This window comes from Eulemur rufifrons, chromosome 16 (assembly GCF_041146395.1).
Source record: "Eulemur rufifrons isolate Redbay chromosome 16, OSU_ERuf_1, whole genome shotgun sequence".
Classification (NCBI taxonomy): Eukaryota; Metazoa; Chordata; class Mammalia; order Primates; family Lemuridae; genus Eulemur; species Eulemur rufifrons.
In genome coordinates this window covers 42,223,632-42,242,027 of record NC_090998.1, presented here as the reverse complement: position 1 = coordinate 42,242,027, position 18,396 = coordinate 42,223,632, and the positions used below count along the sequence as shown (strand labels likewise).

The 18,396-nt window shown below is 52.9% G+C and overlaps 2 protein-coding genes across 2 annotated transcripts; both read right to left on the bottom strand.

The window, feature by feature from the left end:
• Positions 1-909: 909 nt before the first annotated feature.
• On the bottom strand, positions 910-2,531 carry HOXC12 (homeobox C12). Its single transcript, XM_069491649.1, has 2 exons — positions 1,925-2,531; positions 910-1,148 (listed from the first exon to the last, which is right to left on the bottom strand). Exons 1-2 carry the CDS (start codon positions 2,529-2,531, stop codon positions 910-912), a joined length of 846 nt encoding a protein of 281 aa, XP_069347750.1.
• A 9,463-nt stretch (positions 2,532-11,994) lies between these two features.
• Positions 11,995-18,270, bottom strand: HOXC13 (homeobox C13). Its single transcript, XM_069491301.1, has 2 exons — positions 17,517-18,270; positions 11,995-12,251 (listed from the first exon to the last, which is right to left on the bottom strand). The coding sequence occupies exons 1-2, from the start codon at positions 18,268-18,270 to the stop codon at positions 11,995-11,997; spliced, it is 1,011 nt and encodes a 336-aa protein (XP_069347402.1).
• Between the last annotated feature and the right edge of the window lie 126 nt (positions 18,271-18,396).

Sequence of the window (18,396 nt, the reverse complement as noted above, 5' to 3'; positions counted from 1 at the left end):
TTTCCGGAGGGCCAGGTGGGGGTCCCTAGGGTGGCTACTGAACCTGAGGCTGCATCCGCTGGGCTCTCAGTTCCCTTCTTGCCGCTTCTGGTCCGAAGCGGCCTAGGCGGCGCGAAGAGTGGATGGCAGCACACCTGTGAGCGGATGTTCGCCCCGGGTGGGCGGGGGGCTGGGAGAGGGCTGGGGACCGAGAGACCTTTGTGGTAACCTGTCCGAGAGGGGACATGAGGCTGATGGTCCTTGTCCACAGCCCAGTCTGCCAAACGCCCGAGCTTCAGCCCTCTCAGTGTCCTACAGGACCCAGACCCCAGCGGACTTTGGGCCTTGCTGATCATTCTTTTCTCCAAACCGCAGTTCTCCCTTGGTTCTCCCACTTCCTCCAGCCTTGCAGGAGCTACCCTGACCCCTTCTCCTCTCTCTGCTGATCCTCCACTCTTGCTCTCTCCTCCCAGACTCTCCTAACCCCGCCAAATGTGAGTTTGAGGCGCCTTGGTTCCACTGTCCCCACGCTCATCTGCTCCTGCAGGCAAAGAGACTTAAGACCACCGAAGGGAAATGGAGGGAGGGTATGTCTGGGCCGCCGCTTCTCCAGATCCTCAGCGGGAGGCGCAGCGCCTTAAATAAACCAGCCCCTCCGCAGCGCCTCTGCCTTCCCTGCCCCTGCCACCCGCCCGAAGCTGTGGGCTTCGCTCTCTCTGGCTGGGTTTCTTTCCCTTCTTTCTGGGACCTGGCAGGGTCTTCTGGGGGTGTGTGGGAGGGAACCACGAACAAAACAGACAAGACGACGTCCAGGGAGGGCCTGCCAGAGACGCCTGGATTTCTAAGCGGGGACTGTGTCCTAGGCGGCGCCCCCTCTTGCTCTCTGCCAGGGACAGGCTCAGTCTGGGGCTGGCACCAGTATCCCGCCCCCTAAAAGAAGGAGAGCGCTTGCTCCCTCAACAGAAGTCTTTTCTTTTTCATCCTCCGGTTCTGAAACCAGATCTTGACCTGCTGGTCACTAAGATTCAAGCGGTCTGAGAGTTCTCTCCGGCGCTGGCGTGTAATGAACTCGTTGACCAGAAACTCGCCCTCCAGCTCCGCCAGTTGCAACTTCGAATAGGGCTTGCGCTTCTTCCGTGAACGGCTATGGATCGGGTACCAGGGCGCGCCTGGGTGGAGATGAACCGCAGGGTTGGCCAGAGGATCAAGGGGTGACCAGTCCAGTACCCTCGGCCCTTCTCAGACCCTTTCACCTTGGCCTCACGCCCGGACCCCAGGCTCTTCCTCTGCCTTCTCCTTGCCTCCAGGCATCCCAATTAGGCTATTCTACCCAGATCCCCACCTACCCAGACCCCCATCCCCACCAACTCTTCCACCTTCATTCCTCTTTTCCCATTCACTCCCTGCCTTTGCCTCCTCAACCCTATCTCCTGCTGCAGTATTCATGACTCATCTATGTTCCTGTCCCCCCAAACCTCTTCCCAATTTTCTTCTTCCTTATTTCCTGGCCACTTCCTCTCTTATCCTCCAGGACTGGATGGATCCTGGATTAGTCAGAACAGACATGGGCAAGTAGTGAAAAGTAAACCGGTACCCACTGGCACTTCTTAAAATAAAAAATGTTGGTCTCCCTTGCATCTGGGAGAGCAAGGACGAGGCTCAGTCACCCCGAGGCCTGGGAAGGCCCGGTCAAGATCCCCCTTCTCCCTACTCCCTGCTCCCTGCTCCCTCCAGCCGCAGGCGGAGGAAAAAGGAAATCTCCCAAGTTCTTTTATGGGGCTATTTACATGTTTATAGGGCTCCCCCCACCCGTACTTCATTTAAAAAGAAGCACTTACTCACTGCACATTCTGTCACCCCAGGCAGCCCTAACTCAGTCCAACCCAGCCCTCCCTGGTAGGATGTCGGGTCTGAATACGCTGCACGAGTGGGCCAGGATCCTTACCGCTAGCGGAGAGCCCGCCGCTGGGGTTCAACGGCGATACCAAACTGCCCGGGTCGCCAGCGCCGGCGCCCTTGTTGCCCTCATTGAGCAGGGATGAACTGGAGTCGGATTCCAGCGACTGGCAGGAGGGTGGGTCGTGCGGGGCTCCTGCGCCGGCTTCGCCGCCGCCGCCGCCGCCAACCGCGTAGTCGTACTTGAAGCCGAGCGCAGGCGGCCCCGACGGCTCTAGCGGCAACAGCGCTGCCCCGGGCCCGGCTCCCGGATCGCGCCCGCGCTCCTCACGCTTCAGGCCCCCGCTGCCGCCCTCAGCGCACGGCTCGCGGTAGTAACCCTTGCTGTCCTCCACGCGCGCCAGCTCGCACGTGCGGCCGAAAGGAGAGTTGAGCGACACTGGGCTGCCGAGATAGGGCTGCGGGTAGCCATTGCACGGCTCCGCCGACGGCCAGGGCAGCGAGCACACGTTGTCGCGGCGTGGGTAAGACAGCGAAGGCAGCCCGGGCAGCTGCGCCCCGGACGCACGGAAGTTAGGGAAGTAGAAGGTGTCTCCCGTGTGGATGTTTACCAGCGGCCCCACAAACCCGGGATTCAGGAGATTATGCTCGCCCATTTCCGCGGGGCCCGACCGGCAGCTTCTACTTTATTGCTATCTGACATTAAACATAGTTAAACCTGCACCAGCTACCCATTGGCCGCCCGGCTCACGTGGGCGCCGCCGCTAGGGGGAGGGGTGGGGACAGCCGATCCCCCACCCCACCCCGCACTAACTCCAACTTCCCCCATCCCCAGTGGGGGCGTAAGGGGGAGAAACAAAGGCTGGGGGCTGGTTTATTCGCTGAATTCCGTTTTTTAAAAAAATCATATAAAACCTAACGCAGAGTAAAGCAATTGCCCAACATGGGGCAAGAGGAAAAAAGCCACACCAAAAATATGCGCACATATACACCCCTGCACCCAGTACCCCCCCCATGTATTATCTTATCGCCAACAGCTGGCCGAGCACAGCCCGTCCCTCTTTAATTAGCTCCTTTATTAACTAAAACCGTTGGAATTTACAATATCTCCCCAATAAATTACTATTAGATATTGTGTCATATAAAGTTTACTGGCTGTTTAAGGAGACGGATGAGCCCTTTGGCTCGGGGTTTATTTACAGTAGAGGAGAAGAAGTGGGGGTTAGGACAGGTTTCCCTGCTCATATCTCTCCCAGCCCTGCCGCTGCTGCGCTCATCTTCATCTGCGCTTTCTCCTCAGTAATTCATAGACATATTTGGGGTCCTCTTCCCCAAAAAGGATTCAGAGAGAATTGATAATTCGAGATCTTTCTGCTGGAGTTGGGAGACCCCCAGCTTCACACCTCCACTCACCGTTAGAGGAAGGATGCGGAGGGCAGCAGAGAAGGCAGGAAAAAGGAGGCGCCAGCTACGCATGGATCTGCCTGCCTGTTCTTGAAAATCTGGAGGTTTGAACTATTCTTCCACTGTCACTTCCAGGGGACCACGGAGCTTTTGGGGAGTCTCCTGGAGTCTTTGCAGCAGGAGGCTTTGGAGCCCCCACAGGGCTGGACCGGCTGATAAGGGCCCAGTTCCCACTACAGAGGAGATACCCACAGCCCAGAACCGGCCCAGCCTGCTGTTGGGCCCATCAGATAGCAGTGCAGAGGCCAGCAGTAGGTTGCCTCCTGAGGTGGACTGGGAGTGAGGGAAAGGAATTCCTGGAGAATTCTGTTGTTGGGGGTTTAAAATTATATTTATGGTGCAAACCTCAGAAGCTCCTTCCAGAGAAGGCTGACAGCCCAGCACTGGCCATTGGCAAGATAATCTGCAATCATCTGCAAACCCACAATCCAATCTCAACTAGGTCCACAGAACACACCAAGCAGATTAAAAAGAGAAATGAGATAAAACTCCCCCAAACCATATGCAATCTATTGGGATCTAGTAGAGAAAACACTCAAATTTCTTTGTGAATATTTCGAGCTCCAAACCAATCCACAGCTTAAGTAATACACCGTTGGATAAATAGTTCAGCAAACGTCTAAATACGTGAAAATACCAGAAGGTTTAGGGGAAAAAAACGGAGAGACTGAGAGTCTGAGAGAATACTAGAGACAGAAATCCATGTAGGTGAAAGTTAAATATTTGAGAATGATCCGAAGCTACAAAAGCAGACGGAAGCAGAGAAGATTCTCCCTCCTTTTCTCTCTCCCTCCCTTTTCTACTCTACAGGACGCGGCAGAGAGAAACGCAGATTCTTCGAATTCCACCGCTCCCTGGGCGATTTCATATCCCAAACTATAGCTGCTCACTCCGACAGAAATGTGTCCCCCGCGGGCGCCGCCTTGCCCGGAGCTGCTCGAGGCTCCCAGCTCGGCGCCCGCCCCTCGCCCTGCTTGGCCGGTTCCCCTTCCCCGCCCTGGCTGGCCAGGCTGCCCGGCCCCTCCCGCCCCGGGAGCCCGCCCTGCCGTAGGGCCCACACGCTGGAACCCAAGCCCAGCGGCGGGATGCCAGCCCCGATCAGTCACCTACTGTTAGAGCCCGAGAGCCAGGGGCACCGAGGAATGGGCAGAAGACTTGGCCTTTTTGTGCCTAATTGATGAGGGGCTGGGAGGCTGTGGAGAGGAGCATCCCTCAGCTGCAAATTCTATGTCGCAGCATCTCTAACATCGCATTTCTCCTTTTCAAGATGCATTAGCGCTACTGAAAATTTTAGTTTTTTAAAATTTTATTTGGGGCTTATTTTGGTCATAAATATAAACAGGGTGTGACTTTAATATTGCTGTTGATTTCAATTAGAACACTGCGCCGGCAGCGAGATCTCCGCCCGGGCTCTACAGGCCTCGGCGCTCAGCCGCTATTGTTGGCGTGAGGGATGCCGAGCTGGGCTTTGCCGAATAATACTATCCCTTGTGGGGTGGAGTCTTCTCCCCATTCTCTTTCCCTTCCCAGATGACTCCAATCTCCTAGAAGAGGGACCCCAGGAGGAAGGTCTCAGCATCTCCCCAAGCCTCCCCAGCTCGCAAATCCAGGGCCAGGAGCTCTGTTGCTGCCCTCCCGGGCCAGCGCTGAGCGCGAGGAGCAGCGGCCACAGGGCGGCAGATGCAACGCCAGAGAAATGAAGATTGAGTGAGGGCGTCCTTCCTCCAGACACACGTTTCTCCCAGCCCGATTTGGTCCCATCAAAACAGGCTATTTTCCTCCGGTTTTGGACTTTCTGGGCACAGAGGCACGCACAAACCTCTCTCTTCCTTCCGTGCGGGCCGACCCTAATTCCTCTCCTGGAAAGCTGCTGAGAACCATTAGCAAAATTCGCATTCCCGGTGTCCTGCTACTGGAGGCCCACTGTGAACCTAGGGGTTTTCAGGACCCTGGCAAGGACCCAGGCAATCTGAGTGTCCAGCCTCCCCGTACACCAGCGAGGCCCTGTTCGCCGTAAAGGAACCCCACAGCCGCACACGCAGCTCAAGCACCCCTTTTAAAACAAGGCTCGGTCATAAACGCCGGTTCCAACCTGGGTCCCCGGGGCCGGCGGGAGGCTCGGGTGCGAAGCTTCAACCCTAAATCCAGCCTCAGCGAGAGCTGCTTGCCTGGAGCGGGCTGGGCCTGGGGAGGAGACTGGGAGGGTGTCGCAGCCCACAGCGTTGGGCGGCCGTGTCTTGCCGTGTCTAGCCGGGTTTAATCTGCCGGCCCTTTGCTGCCCTCATGCAAACCTATAGTTGGTCAGGCTGAGGCTCCGGAACCCTGGAGCTATTGGAGTGTCCGAACTCTCCCACACATTCATCAAATCACAAGGCTAGAATGGGTAGCCTGCCGGCTGGCCCCTGGGCCACTGGCTCCCGCTGCAGCTGTCCAGACTCAACTATACCCGCTCATTAACTCGGGGGTTAATTAAAGCTGAAGGCAAGGATGCGGTCCAAGGCTTTCCCTGAAGACCCAATGCAGCCCGCGTCCTTCAGCACACGCACCAGCTGGATGCAGCATCCTCTCTCACACCTTCTCTATCTGTGCCACCATCCCTCCCGCATCCTCATGGCCTCTACTGCGGCTGAGCCGATGAAAGGACTTAATTATAAAATCAACGCCAGCTCTGGTGACAGGGGCAAAGTGGTTGCGGGCAGGCGGCTTTAGGGCCGCCAAGAATCGGCTGGGAGAGACTGCGTTCGGGCTCCCCCGCCCACTCGAGTCCGGAATTATTCCGCGCGGTGCTGTCTTCTCCCTGATCGGGTCGAAAGATCACGGCGGCCCAGTTCAAGGTCACTGTCTAGTTTGCAGAAAGCGGTTTGGGCCGCATATGCAAATTAGGCAGGGCCTGGGCCCCAGAAGGGTTATGAGCAGGAGTTGGGGGCGGGGTGGAGAGGGAAGATGAAAAGCGGCTGGGAGGGCTTGGGCCCCCTGCCCGACCCCTCAGCCCTCTCTATTTCACCCCTTTGGGGCAGCTCAGGCTTGGGACCAGAACTTTGTTGGGTGCAGACAAGACTGGGGGTAGGGGTAGGGAGCTCAGTCTCCTCTTTCATCACTTCATGGCTCCTTCAAAGGCTGGAGCCCACCTGGCTTCCACCCCTTCCTGGGGGTGCCCAGGACCTTAGGAGCAGATTGGGAAACCCCTTTTCCTAGGTACTGCTTTCTAGGGATCTGCAGCCTGGAGGAGGAGGACTTACAGGAACGCTGGGTGAGGGAGCCCAGCCAGGCTTTTAGGCACAGCAAGTAGCCTGGGGCCAGAAGAGTCCTTATTTCCCCCAATCCTCCTGCCCACTCGCTCTTGTGGCCCACTCCCACCAAAAGACCCCAGCCCAACTGCCACTCAGAAAATGGGAGGGGGTGAGAGCCCCCAGGCAAGCACATCTGGGAGACCATTTCTACCCTCCACTTCAGCATCCCTAAATGGACCATCTTCCCCCATTTTCTCTGTCCTTTCAGTGGCAGGCTAACAGTTAAAGAGTGCTTCAGCTCTGACATTTTCCCCCTCCACCAGCAGAGGATCTCCTCCACCTAGTGAACTACTGAGTGTCAGGAAAGGTGTGGGAACCAAGTTAAAAAAAAAAAAAAAAACTCATCAAACGCCACACCCACAGCCGCCTGCAGCATAATGGAGACCTCGAGACCAGGGCTGGTCTCCGCGGATCTCAATCTGGGTGGGGAGTGACGACTACCCCGAGCGTTCTCGCCCCTCAGCCTAATTCTCTGGCTGTGAGGACATGCACTGGCCAGGCCCAGCTCTGCGGAGGGGCTGAGATCTGCTTGGGGTCTGCTCCGCACAGCTACCAAGCTGCTTTCAAAACCCAGGGCCCCAGTCCGGGTTCAAGGAGGGGGCCACGATCGGATTGGGGTGGGAACAACCAGCCCAGGAGTCTGGTGAGGGTGGCAGATGTACTACCAACGGCGAGGTTGGCTAGTCTGGGAAAGCAGGGAGAGCGGGTGTCCACTTACCTTTGGAGACAAGAGGTTCAGAAGGGTGAGGGATGGGGGTTCTCAGCCTCTAGAAACCTTCTGGATCCCCCCACCCAAGGCCGCCCGCAGGCCCAGCCGAGGTATCGGAGAAGGGCGGGGCGGAGGAGGCGGAGGAAGCGGCCAGCGGCAGGCGCGCGGGAGCTGAGTTGCCAGAGCATCTCTGGAGAGGCCGCCTTTTATGGGCGTTATTAGCGCCCTTGTCTAGACTGGAGACTACACCTCCTCCGTGTGTAAACAGAGGCGGCGGGCTCCAGCGGGAAGGGGGATGGCGCGTCAAGGGGGCAAGCGGCCCTCCCCTTCGCTGGCCACCGGAAGATCAAGGCCTTTTCCACCCTTCCCCCCTTCCCTCTGCTCCCTGTGATGTCAAGGTCAGAAAGACCTAGTCACGGTCAAGGCTAAAAGAGGAAGAGCCTGGTTGGTTGCGAAAAGGCTCTGGCCCCCTCCTCCTCCTCCCAGAAGCCCATCGCTCCCCAGGGCCCCTCAATTCGCCACCAGTGGAGGTCTAGATACACATCTGCCTGAATCGCACTTGGAGTTTTCTTGGGGGTGGGCTCCGATACTGTTCAGGACAGATCCAGGCGGATCTTAGGGTGGGAGGTTCTCTTTTGAACAGATGGAGCCACAGAGGGGGCTGTCTGCCGCATGGACCCCAGCTCCAATGGGAGGGCTGCTCAGAGAGATGGCAGCTGCCCCAGGGGCCTGCCCCCGCCTTGCACACACACTGGCCTGCTGTCCCCGCACTGCTGACCCAACCGCCTGTGGATCAACCCCAGGAGCAGATGGTCTCAGGAGCAGACAGTCATGGAGGGATCTGCCAAGAGAACTGCTGGTCTTGTTCCCTCAGGTGGGTTCCTGGTTGTGGGACTGCTGGCTGAAAGGCCCATTCTGCTGGCCCTAGGTCTAGCGAGAAAAATTCGGGTGGATAAGGGTTCTTTCTCCCCAGCTCAGGAAGGGACCTAGCTAAGCTCTCTCTGGCAGCCTGGGAGAGCGACTTCCAGATGGAGAGTTTCCTGAGGCCCCAGCCCACTGCCCCCCCCCGCCCCCAGTCCTTGACTAGGGGGAAAGGGTAGTGGGAAGTGCCATCAGATTATGAGAAAGATAGCAGGAGCCTCTGTCCCTCAGTCTGTCTGTGTTCCCACACAGAGATTTCACCAGCCCTTCAGACATCCCCTACCCTCTTGTACCCTCATATTTGCCTTCACACACAGCTGCAGCCTCACTCCAACACAACACCAGGAGACTGGCCTTGCAGAGAAAGACTTTTTATATATGTAAATACACTCTGCACCTTGAGGTGAGTCTGCGGGCTGACAATGTTCTTACTTATACGATAGCACACACGCAGGCAGGACATTCTCCACAGCTCAAAGGCTGCACACACACACACACACACACACACGCCACTCCCAGTAATACTCAGAGTCCCCAAAGACAATGCCAACTCATGGCAGAAGGAAAGATAAGGGACCAATACAATCAGGTAAAGAATAATAAATTTCCCCACTTTGCCTTCCCCAAACACACACCTGTGCCTTCACACAATGCTTGCTTACTCTTATGAAAGACTCATCTCCGAAATTAATCCAGGCATGATAATCGTCCACAATTAACCTAGCTATATTTAATCTCATGCGTGATAGGGTCCTAAACACCCTGGCATACTGGAGTTCACAGGCATTCAGAGGAACTGCAGTCATTGCCAGGGTTACCAGTGTCCCAGTGCACCCTGTGAGTCTGCGTAAGTTTCCTCTTCTCCTTTCATTACCACCTTCTGGGGACAGTAGGCTGGGTCACTCTGTATGGGAAGACTCTCTCATAGGATTATGTGTGGGTTTGTGTGCAGCAGCAGAGGGATTCTTGGGGAGAACTCTAGACTTCTCCTTACTTACTGAGTCCCCAGCTTCCACTGTGCCTACAGCTGTGCATGGTGCTACCTAAACCAGTACCTAAAGCAATCAAGAGAGGCGGGGGGGGGGGGGGGGGGGGGGGGGCCATAGTAAGAGAGCCCTAAGGCCTCTTGTCTGCTAAGTTCCTTTTTCTGACCAAATATACACATTTAATCTCCAACTCCTTCCATCTGCGGGGAGATCCTAGGGGTTTTGGAGAGAGGTTGGCGTGGTGGGTGGGAGAGAGAAAGGTGGTGGAATTCAGAATGAACCTTATTCCTGGGAGATTCCCCTATTCCCTCTCAAATCTCCAATGCCCAGAGTGTGGCTCTTTGGTAGTTAACCCAGAGTTGAGACTGAGTGAACAGGACTGGCAGCCACCTTAGTAGCACAGCTCCACAGAGGGCAAATTCTTCTGGCTCTTTGTCTCTCAGACTCTGTGTGTGCATGCGCACATGTGTTTCACCCCCAGAAATATTTATTTAAGTGAAATTTTAAAGTCTTCAGCCCCATCAGGCAAAGGGAGAACGGAGAACTCTGATTTCCAACCTGATGCCTCCAGTCTTTCTGCGTCTCAGGAGAGGAAAAATATATATAAATAAAAATTGCTGCAGTAAAGATTTAATCTGAGATAACATTGTTTTAGGCTATATTGCTTTTTAAAAGTCTCTTAACCTGACAACTTAATGATCTCATTAACTCCGCCAGATAGGGAGATAGGCACTGACGCGACAAGGAAAACAAATTAGTGGCAGCATCTACATAGGCTCCTGATTGCCTAGAAGACTGGGGTTCCCGGGAATGCTACAGAGTAAAAGAGGGGTTGGTTTGGCAAACTGGGTGCCCAAAGAGTCTTTAGCATCCTGACCTCTCTACACAGGTTAGTGGGGGAAGAAAAGAGAGCAGCCAAGGAAAGCTGAGCTTGAAGGTGTGCCTATGGGACAGGCTGTGCTGATCCCATCCCAGCACTAACTCCAGCCCAGAACTGGCTGAAGGTATTTGGGACACTCTGGGGGCAGTAGGGCACCAAGAGCCTAAGGTCATATCCCCCCCGCAACACACACACGGCTTCCACCACTACCCACCCAGCTCCCAGCTGGGATGCTGCCTTCTCAGCACCCAGAACCAGGTCTGAGCTCCAACTATTAACTGACCAGTAAGGCGTTTTTCTCACTCACCTGCTTCCAGGCCTTTTTGTCACTGATTAACTGATTACATCTTTCTCTCCTCAACATACACTCATCTAAGTTGGCCGTCAGGATAGGAAGGAGTTTTCTCCTGTGACATTATAGATAACCAAAATAACTCAAAACTTAAGTGGAGAAAAATATTGGTTTGGAATCCACCTCACTGGGGGTGACGTGTATACCCTTCCCCTTGCCTATTTTGGCTAAGTCAGGGTATCCTAGGCTGTCCTAAAGAGCTAGTGGACAGAAAGGGCTTCAGAAGAAATCTGAGCAATAAAATCAAGGCAAAAAAAAAAAAGACTTTATTTTAAAAACAGGTTTATGGGATTTTTCTTTTTGCATTCAGTACATTGTCATTCAGACATCACAATACTATATACAGATACACAACATTTAAAAAAAAAAAAAAAAGAGCCTATTTCTGATGGACATTTCAAAAGAACACTGTTTTGTAATGCACCAGTGGGAGGGGAAAAGGTGAGGGGGAGCCCCACAGCACCAAGTTGGTCTTTGAGGAAGGAAATGTTAGGCAGCATCTACATTTAGCTGGCTAATTGGGGGCCAGTTATTCTAGCCTCCTGGACTAGCTCCTCTAGTTCTCCTCTGGAAATCAGTGAAAGTGAAAGCATGAGGCTGCTCTTCTGAACTATTGCCATGGTGGAGAGGTGACTGGAGAGGGACTCTGCTGAAGGACCCACTCTCCATCCCCTTGGAAGAGAAGTTTGTCCTTAGAAAAAAAGTTCTGCCTCTGTGCCTGGCCTAATCCCCAACCTCACCACCTAGAGAGAGAGAAAGAGAAGAGATAAGCCATATTTAGCAGCATGGTTGGAGTGTTGGTCCTCCTTGGATTTTCACATGTTGACTAAGAGTAGAATGGGGGAGGCAATGGGGGCAAAGGCAGCTCCTGAGAAATTTGTTTCTTGGGATGGAGGGTTGAAACAGATAGGAAAGAAAGAAAACCTATCAGCTCCGAGCGCCATCTGTACTCCAATCAGGCTGCCAGATCACTAATAATTATCATTAACATGACTTTAAAAATATGCACAGAAAAATCTTTACTGGGAAACCTTGCCTAAGAAGCGTGGGAGGGACAGAGAAAGAAAGTATGAGCTCGCCAGATCCTGCCCCAAAGCCACACCATTAAGGAGGGTCCTCTACCAGCCTGGTCATAGGATGAGGCAAGAATTGGGGTCGTTCCCCAACCCTGATTTCATTGGAATGACTGGGCTCTTGGCTGCCACTTGGCTTGCTGGCCAGGCGAGAGTATCAGGGAGCAGCGGCAATAGCCTTCCTCCCACAGCCTCCCTGGACCCACCTCCAAAGCTGCTGAAGCCGGGTGGGCCCTGTCTGAATAGGCGTAGAGGCTAGAGATGGGATGGGGAGTAGGGGATGGCCAAGCATGCCTCAGCCTCCAGCCTCCCTGCCTCCCCGTGACGCAGTTCCTCTTTCCCGTTAACATTAAATACTCGACTGCACTGGCACAGCGTCCATTGGGTTAGGTTATAGTACAAAGCGGCGACATAAATAGATGGGGTGGGCAGCTGGGTGGGCGGTCAGGTGGAGTGGAGATGAGGCGCTTTTGATTTGCTGACCACCTTCTTCTCTTTGACCCGCCGGTTCTGGAACCAGATGGTGACTTGGCGCTCCGAGAGGTTCGTGGTGGCCGAGATGCGCCGGCGCTTCTCTTTGGTGATGAACTTGCTAGCCGCGTACTCTTTCTCTAGCTCCTTCAGCTGTACCTTAGTGTAGGGCACTCGTTTCTTGCGCCCACGTCGGTAGCTGCTCACTTCGGGCTGTAGGGGAACCACGTCTGGGGAAGAGAGAAGGCAAGCGGGAGGAAGTGAAGCGCGGCAGGACCGAGCCAGGGGCCCCGGGAGGCTGCCAAGGCGCAGGATTCCGGCAGGGGTTCAGACGGGGCCAGCGCATTGCTCTGCCTAATAAAGCCCCCTAATCCTTTGCACCTCTGTTATTAGCAGGGCCATGGATAGGGTGAGGCCACCGGGGTACTCAACTCCGGCGCAAACTTTAAGGGAGCAGGCACCAAATACTCAGAAAAAAAGATAACATTTTAATGCAATGATTAAAAAATTCAAAACAAACGCAAAAAAAAAATCCACGATGAACAAAATATCAATTTTTAAAATAAACACAGAATCAGTATTAACTGATTTTTCCTTTTGTTTCAGGCTCCAATGTGGCCCTGCGCAGCCTTGCTGTTAGGATCCTTGAATCCTTAGAGCCCCTCACCCCCATTCTACCCTGGCCTGCCAGCCTGCTGGGTTTCAGGTACTCAGAAAAATCCCTCCTTCCTGCAGCTAGGTCATTTAAGTGCCTATCAGCTTATACTCTACTCCATTGTCAGATGAAGAAGTTCTGTTGTATGTTTCCAAGAGGGCATAGCAAGTAGGGGGGGCAGCTTCAGTGGACACAGACCACCAAATGGGTCCTCATGCCTTTGGGCACTAGCCCTGCACTAGGGATCTGAGGCACTAGCAACTCAAGGCACCAACAAATAGAAGAAAAGTGTCCAGGTAAAACCACCCTGCTTGGGGCCCAATGTAGTGAACCACCTCACAACACCCAAGGTGGGAGGTCCTAGCCTTGAGACATAGGGAGTCAGGTCCCTGGAAGTAGGACCTCCACATCCAGTCCCACCAGAACAGCAAATTCTGTTCCAACTCTCTCCCTTTCCATTACTTCAAGGCTGAAGGGAGCTCTCTACATTCCATGCACCAACCCTAACTCTAAGCCCTAAATACCTTGCCATCTCAACCATTACCAACCACCAGTTCAGTTTCTTCAGGTTCTGAGAATTTCACAGAAACTAAAAACAATATGTCACTTATAACCCCATCTTCCACTTCACCCTCCCCCTTGTCAATAAAAGGTCATAGCAACACTTTCAAGGGGAAGTGGGGAATTATCTGAATAACTCAGCCCTCATTTTTTCCCATATAATTATTACACTTCTGGGGGAAGCTAATGAGAAGGACTATTTAGGATTTTCCCTTCATCCCTACTGCCTTTTGAAACTATTGGGCACAGCCTACATCAAGGACACAAAGTTCTTCCTGAAATGTTTGTTCCCACCCCACCCTCACCAAACATCTTCCCTACACCCATCCCAGTTGGGTCTGCTCTCTCCTAGGGACTCTTGTCTATACAGGATGGGGAGAAAAGCAGTCACAATGAAATGCAGGGGGGAATAAAGTGCTCAGGAAGAAAATGGGAGAGACAGGGTTCCAATGGCTTGGTTTGGTGTCTTCATAGTGACAATTTCTCAGGAAAATTGTTGGACTTGGCATTTTTCTCTGCCTCTGTATGAATAAGCCAACATTTCTTAAAAATCTGAAAAACAAAACAACTTCATTTTAACAGATAAGATCCTTTAGGTTAAAAAGGATTTTTCTGAACAAGATCTTTTGTTTTTAAATCTCTCAGTTCTCAAATTTGTTTTATTCCTATAGATGTAACCATTATTCCAGAAATGGATGATTTGGGGACAAGAATACAATGAAGAGGGTAAGTAGTGATACCATGAGTTTTAGTTTTTGTTTTTAATCTTTTTAAATCTTTTTTTGTTTTTAATCTTCAGAACATTTCTTCGCTTATTTTATTAAACCCGCTTTATAAGTTTAGGACTCTGAGGCTTAGAGTGGGTAAAATAACTTCACTGGTAGAGCCAGATTTTAAACTCAGATTCTTCTGACTTTTAATATAATGATACAGTAAGTTTTAAATGGAAACAGGCCACCTGGTATAATCCAGCATTAAAACACTTCCTTTTCCCTGGAAAGTAAAGGGGAATAAAGGTGGGGTTTAGTTTCTAAATTAACCAGATAATTGTCCCTAATTTTTTACCTCACTTTCTGTAAACTCTCACAATTACCTACCCAATTTTGATTCCCTAAACTCCAACTCTATATTTCTAGTGAGGCTTAATCAGCACAACCCTAAAAAAATCAGTTACAAAAAAAGCAGACAACTGGTCTAAACTAGTTATTTTTCTCTATGGGATGCCCAGGATTGTTTGGCCAAGTTTTTCATGGATAAGACCAAACTGCAGGTTGTTTTGGCCTCTTGGGGAAATAGCTCCAAGTCTTGCCTTCTCAAAGAAGCCCCCTTTCATTGTCTGCTGCCTTGTCTGGAAAGGAAGTGGAATCTACAGATGTGGGAACATCTGGTAGCTTAGACCTCAAATTGTGTCTATACTTCCTAAAGTGAGTAGGGACTTGGGTATTAATTTTACAATCACTCCTTCCCTAGTCTCCCTCCAGATCACACATAACCCACTCCATACCTAGAAGCCTAACAGACACCCTGAAGAGTGAATAAATCATATCAATTCTCCGCCATAGCTTTCTCTTAGGGCGAAGGGGCCGCTGTGTACACCTTCCCACAGCCTACCCACTCTTGGCCACCCACCCCCACAAGTGGGCTCTGGGCTCTGAAGAATATCTTGTCTTGCTAGAAATCCAGCCAGCTGCTCTTCTCAACTAAAATTCAAAGGCTTGTCACTAGGGACTTCTAGTATGGCCCAAAGAGCCCACTGTTTCTCCCTCTTTCTCTCTGCCCAATCCCACCTCTCTTTCTTCTCCCCCTCTCTGATTCTCTCCTGAAATTTCCTCTCTGTCAAAAGAAAAAAAAAAGTGTCTACATTGATCATATGGAGGGCAGAAAACAAAACAGCAGTGAAGGAAGGGTCTGTATAATTGGGAGAAAGAAGAAGCCACAACACATCTCAGCCCTAATTATCTGGATCTTGCCGAACAATTGCCTCCATCTCCCACACCAGCCCAGACTGCCATAGATGAGGTTTCTCAGAGCCAGAGGCGCTGAAGACAGACAGCAGTGTTTATGCCTAGATGTTGCTGAACAAACCACAATTACATAGACAGAGTTATCTGGAAATCTCACTACTTCTAAAAGATCTCTGAGTGGGTAGAAAGATGAAGGGTGGTGTCTGAAGATAATTTCTTATTCATTTGCCTCTTGCCTGGACCTCTGCACTCACTGAAATACACCAGCCCAATTCTATTTCCACACAGGGAATGTGTGAGCACATAGCTTCTGAGGAACACTGGGTTTATATCCATTTCCATGCCATAATTTGCAAGTGTATTAAATCTCAATTGGGCTGTATTGTTTTTATTTCCAAGATATTTTTCTCTAGGAAGCTGTGATCAAAAAGTGTTTATTTTTAAGCAGCATTTTTTTCCCTAGGAATCTTTGAGATGCTTATTTTGTTCAAAGATATTTCTCCCCAATCTTTCATCCCCACTCCATTCCACTCCACATGTACACACAAGGATGCCAGAGCAGCGCTTTCTCTTCCACTTTTTCATTCTAAACCCATTGCCCATTGCTCTAGGCCTGTGCCCCCGCACACAGTGGCTCTGGTAAGCATATGCTCCCCTGCCCCTTGGTCCCTTGGCATGGCCTATCAGTTCCCCTGTCCCAGGAATTCCTGCTGGATCCCCATCTCCTAAGGAGCTTTCTATTTTGGTGAGATGAAGAATTAAGGAGCCATCTGTCTATAATACATTATTGTATATCTACACATGAATTGCCTAACTTCTAGAAATGTATTGTTATGTGTTTCATATTAGGTAGTTAATACAAAATCATATTATAAAAAAATATTATAGCCAATGCTGAGTAGGTGATGCATGATACCACGTACTAAAATCATACCATCCTTCATTCTGGCAGTCAGAAATGGGGTGCCTAGGGTGGATCACGCCCTGGTCCTGAGTTGTATTATGCTAAGTAATTTCATAATATTTACAAGAATGTTATTTGCTACATTCTCTAACAACATTCAGTGATTTTTCACCACCCACCTCCACCTTCAGTTCCGGGGGCAGAGGAATTTCAGGCTCACCCTTAGGAGGTCTTGAGTCTGTGCTTTCCAATGAAAACAGCCTGGCATGTGGAGCTGGGGAGCTCTCTGGGCAGTATATGGAGACATCTGTGGTTGCCCCCCACCCCACTGTAGGCATCAGAAAGGAGGACCCTCTCCCACTAAGCTGTGTTTACAGGGAGAACAGACTCAAATTCCCTAGACCCTGAAGCCTGATTTCTCAGCGCAGGTTGGAATCCGAAGCTCCTGATGTGGTTTTGGAAAATGTGGGACTGACTAGTCTTTCCCGCCTGGGTAGTGGTGGGAGTTGCAGGATCCTTTCGTGTTCAGGGATAGCCTTAATAAGAGAGGGAACTGGACATCAGTGAGCTCTCCCTTCCCATACATAGCCAGATAAGACCAAGGGGTCCGCAGCACAGGCCTGGATCCCCCACCTCTCATGCCCACATCCCTCTTTCTGTGTCTGGGGCACAGATAACTAACACTCGGGACCGTATCTGGGAGCGCTGGGACAGGAAACATCCATAGGATTCGAGCTTAGTATACCAGGGAAATTTTTACATTCCAGGAGAGGGATGCGAGAGCTCCCTTCTCTCCACTCCCTCTCGAGAAATGTTAGCCTCTTCTGCTCCCTCAACAATCAAGAAATTCGTGGCCGATTTTTAAAAATAAATCAAGAAAAGAAAAAAGAAATCCTACATTTCTGTAGACTATGGCAAATTAGACCCCTAGTTAAAAAAATAATACTGTCTAGTGCCTGACGGATCCTGCAAATTCAGGCAAAGAAAGTGGGGGTTCTTATTTTCCCTCCAATTATTCTGTGGGTCGAGGGGTTTTGTCCTGGATTCCAAGACACTGGAGGCCCACCCCACCCCCATCCCTAGCCGGAAGCGGGCTTTGGGGCCAGGAGCCCGGTGTGAGGCTGGAGCGTGAGGGGGAGGAGATGAGCTACCGACCGAGCAGAGCCCGCGGCCCGGCGCTCGGGCGCCTGTGATTGCTTCACTCTCCGCCGGGCAGCTCCAGGGAACGTGTCGGAGCAGATTTCTTCCCCGGCGCATTCCTCAGTGCAGCTCGCCCGGCCGGCTCCCTCGGCAGCCCAGCCGAACGGGCGCGCCGGAGCCAGACGGCGGGGGTGGCTGGGGCGCGGAGCCCCGGGGCAGGCAGGGCGGGGAGGGGTCCCCGGCGGCGGCAGCGCTCAGGCCCCTTCCTTACCTGGGAAGGGAGACTTCCAGAGATGGGCAGACTGCGATTGTTCCTTGGAGCAGTACACCTGACTGTCCCAGCCATTGGAGAGAGCCCAGTGCTGGTAGCCTTCGACGGGGATGAGCGCGTCGTGACGCGGCTCCGGGTGCCCGCTGATCCCGGGCACCACCGACACGTCCAGGTAGCCGGGCATCGCCTGGTAGGAGCTGGCGAAGCTGGGGTAGAAGGCGAACTCCTTGGCCCTGGAGGACAGGTCGTCAGCGGGCAGGGCGCCCGACGGCTCCGGGTACTTATCGCCTGGGTGGTAGGCGCAAGGCTTCTGCTGTAGGTTCACGTTGTGCGACAGGCGGCAACCGTAGTAGCTGCCCCCGAATGGGTAGCCATAGCCCAGGGTGGCGCTGGACGAGGTGGGGGGCGCCGGCGGCGGGGCGCACTGGCGCGCCGCCTCCGGGGCTGGGATGTCCGTGTAGACGGCGCCCTGAGGCGCGCCCAGGGGAGCCGGCGGGCGGCCCAGCACGGGGTGCGGAAGCAGGTCGCGGCAGTGGCTGGCCGGACAGCTGCTGCCCAGACCATCCATGCTCGGGGCTTTGCCAGGGCTAGCTCCGCTGCAGCCGCCCCCCGCTCCGCCCGCACTGCCGCCTCCCCCGCCGCCGCCGCCGCCGCCGCCGCCGCCGCCGCCGCCGCCGCTCTCCGCCGCGCTGTCCTCATAGACGTACATAAGGCTCTCCGGCCAGCGCGGGTGTAGGAGCAGCGAAGTCGTCATGACATGATCTGCTGGAGCTTTTTAAAAACTCCACTTGCTTGAGGCAGCGAGCTGGGGAGACACCTCGCTCCCTTTTCCCCTCCCCCATCCCTCCTCCCTTCCCTCTCCACCCCTCCCCTCCTCCTC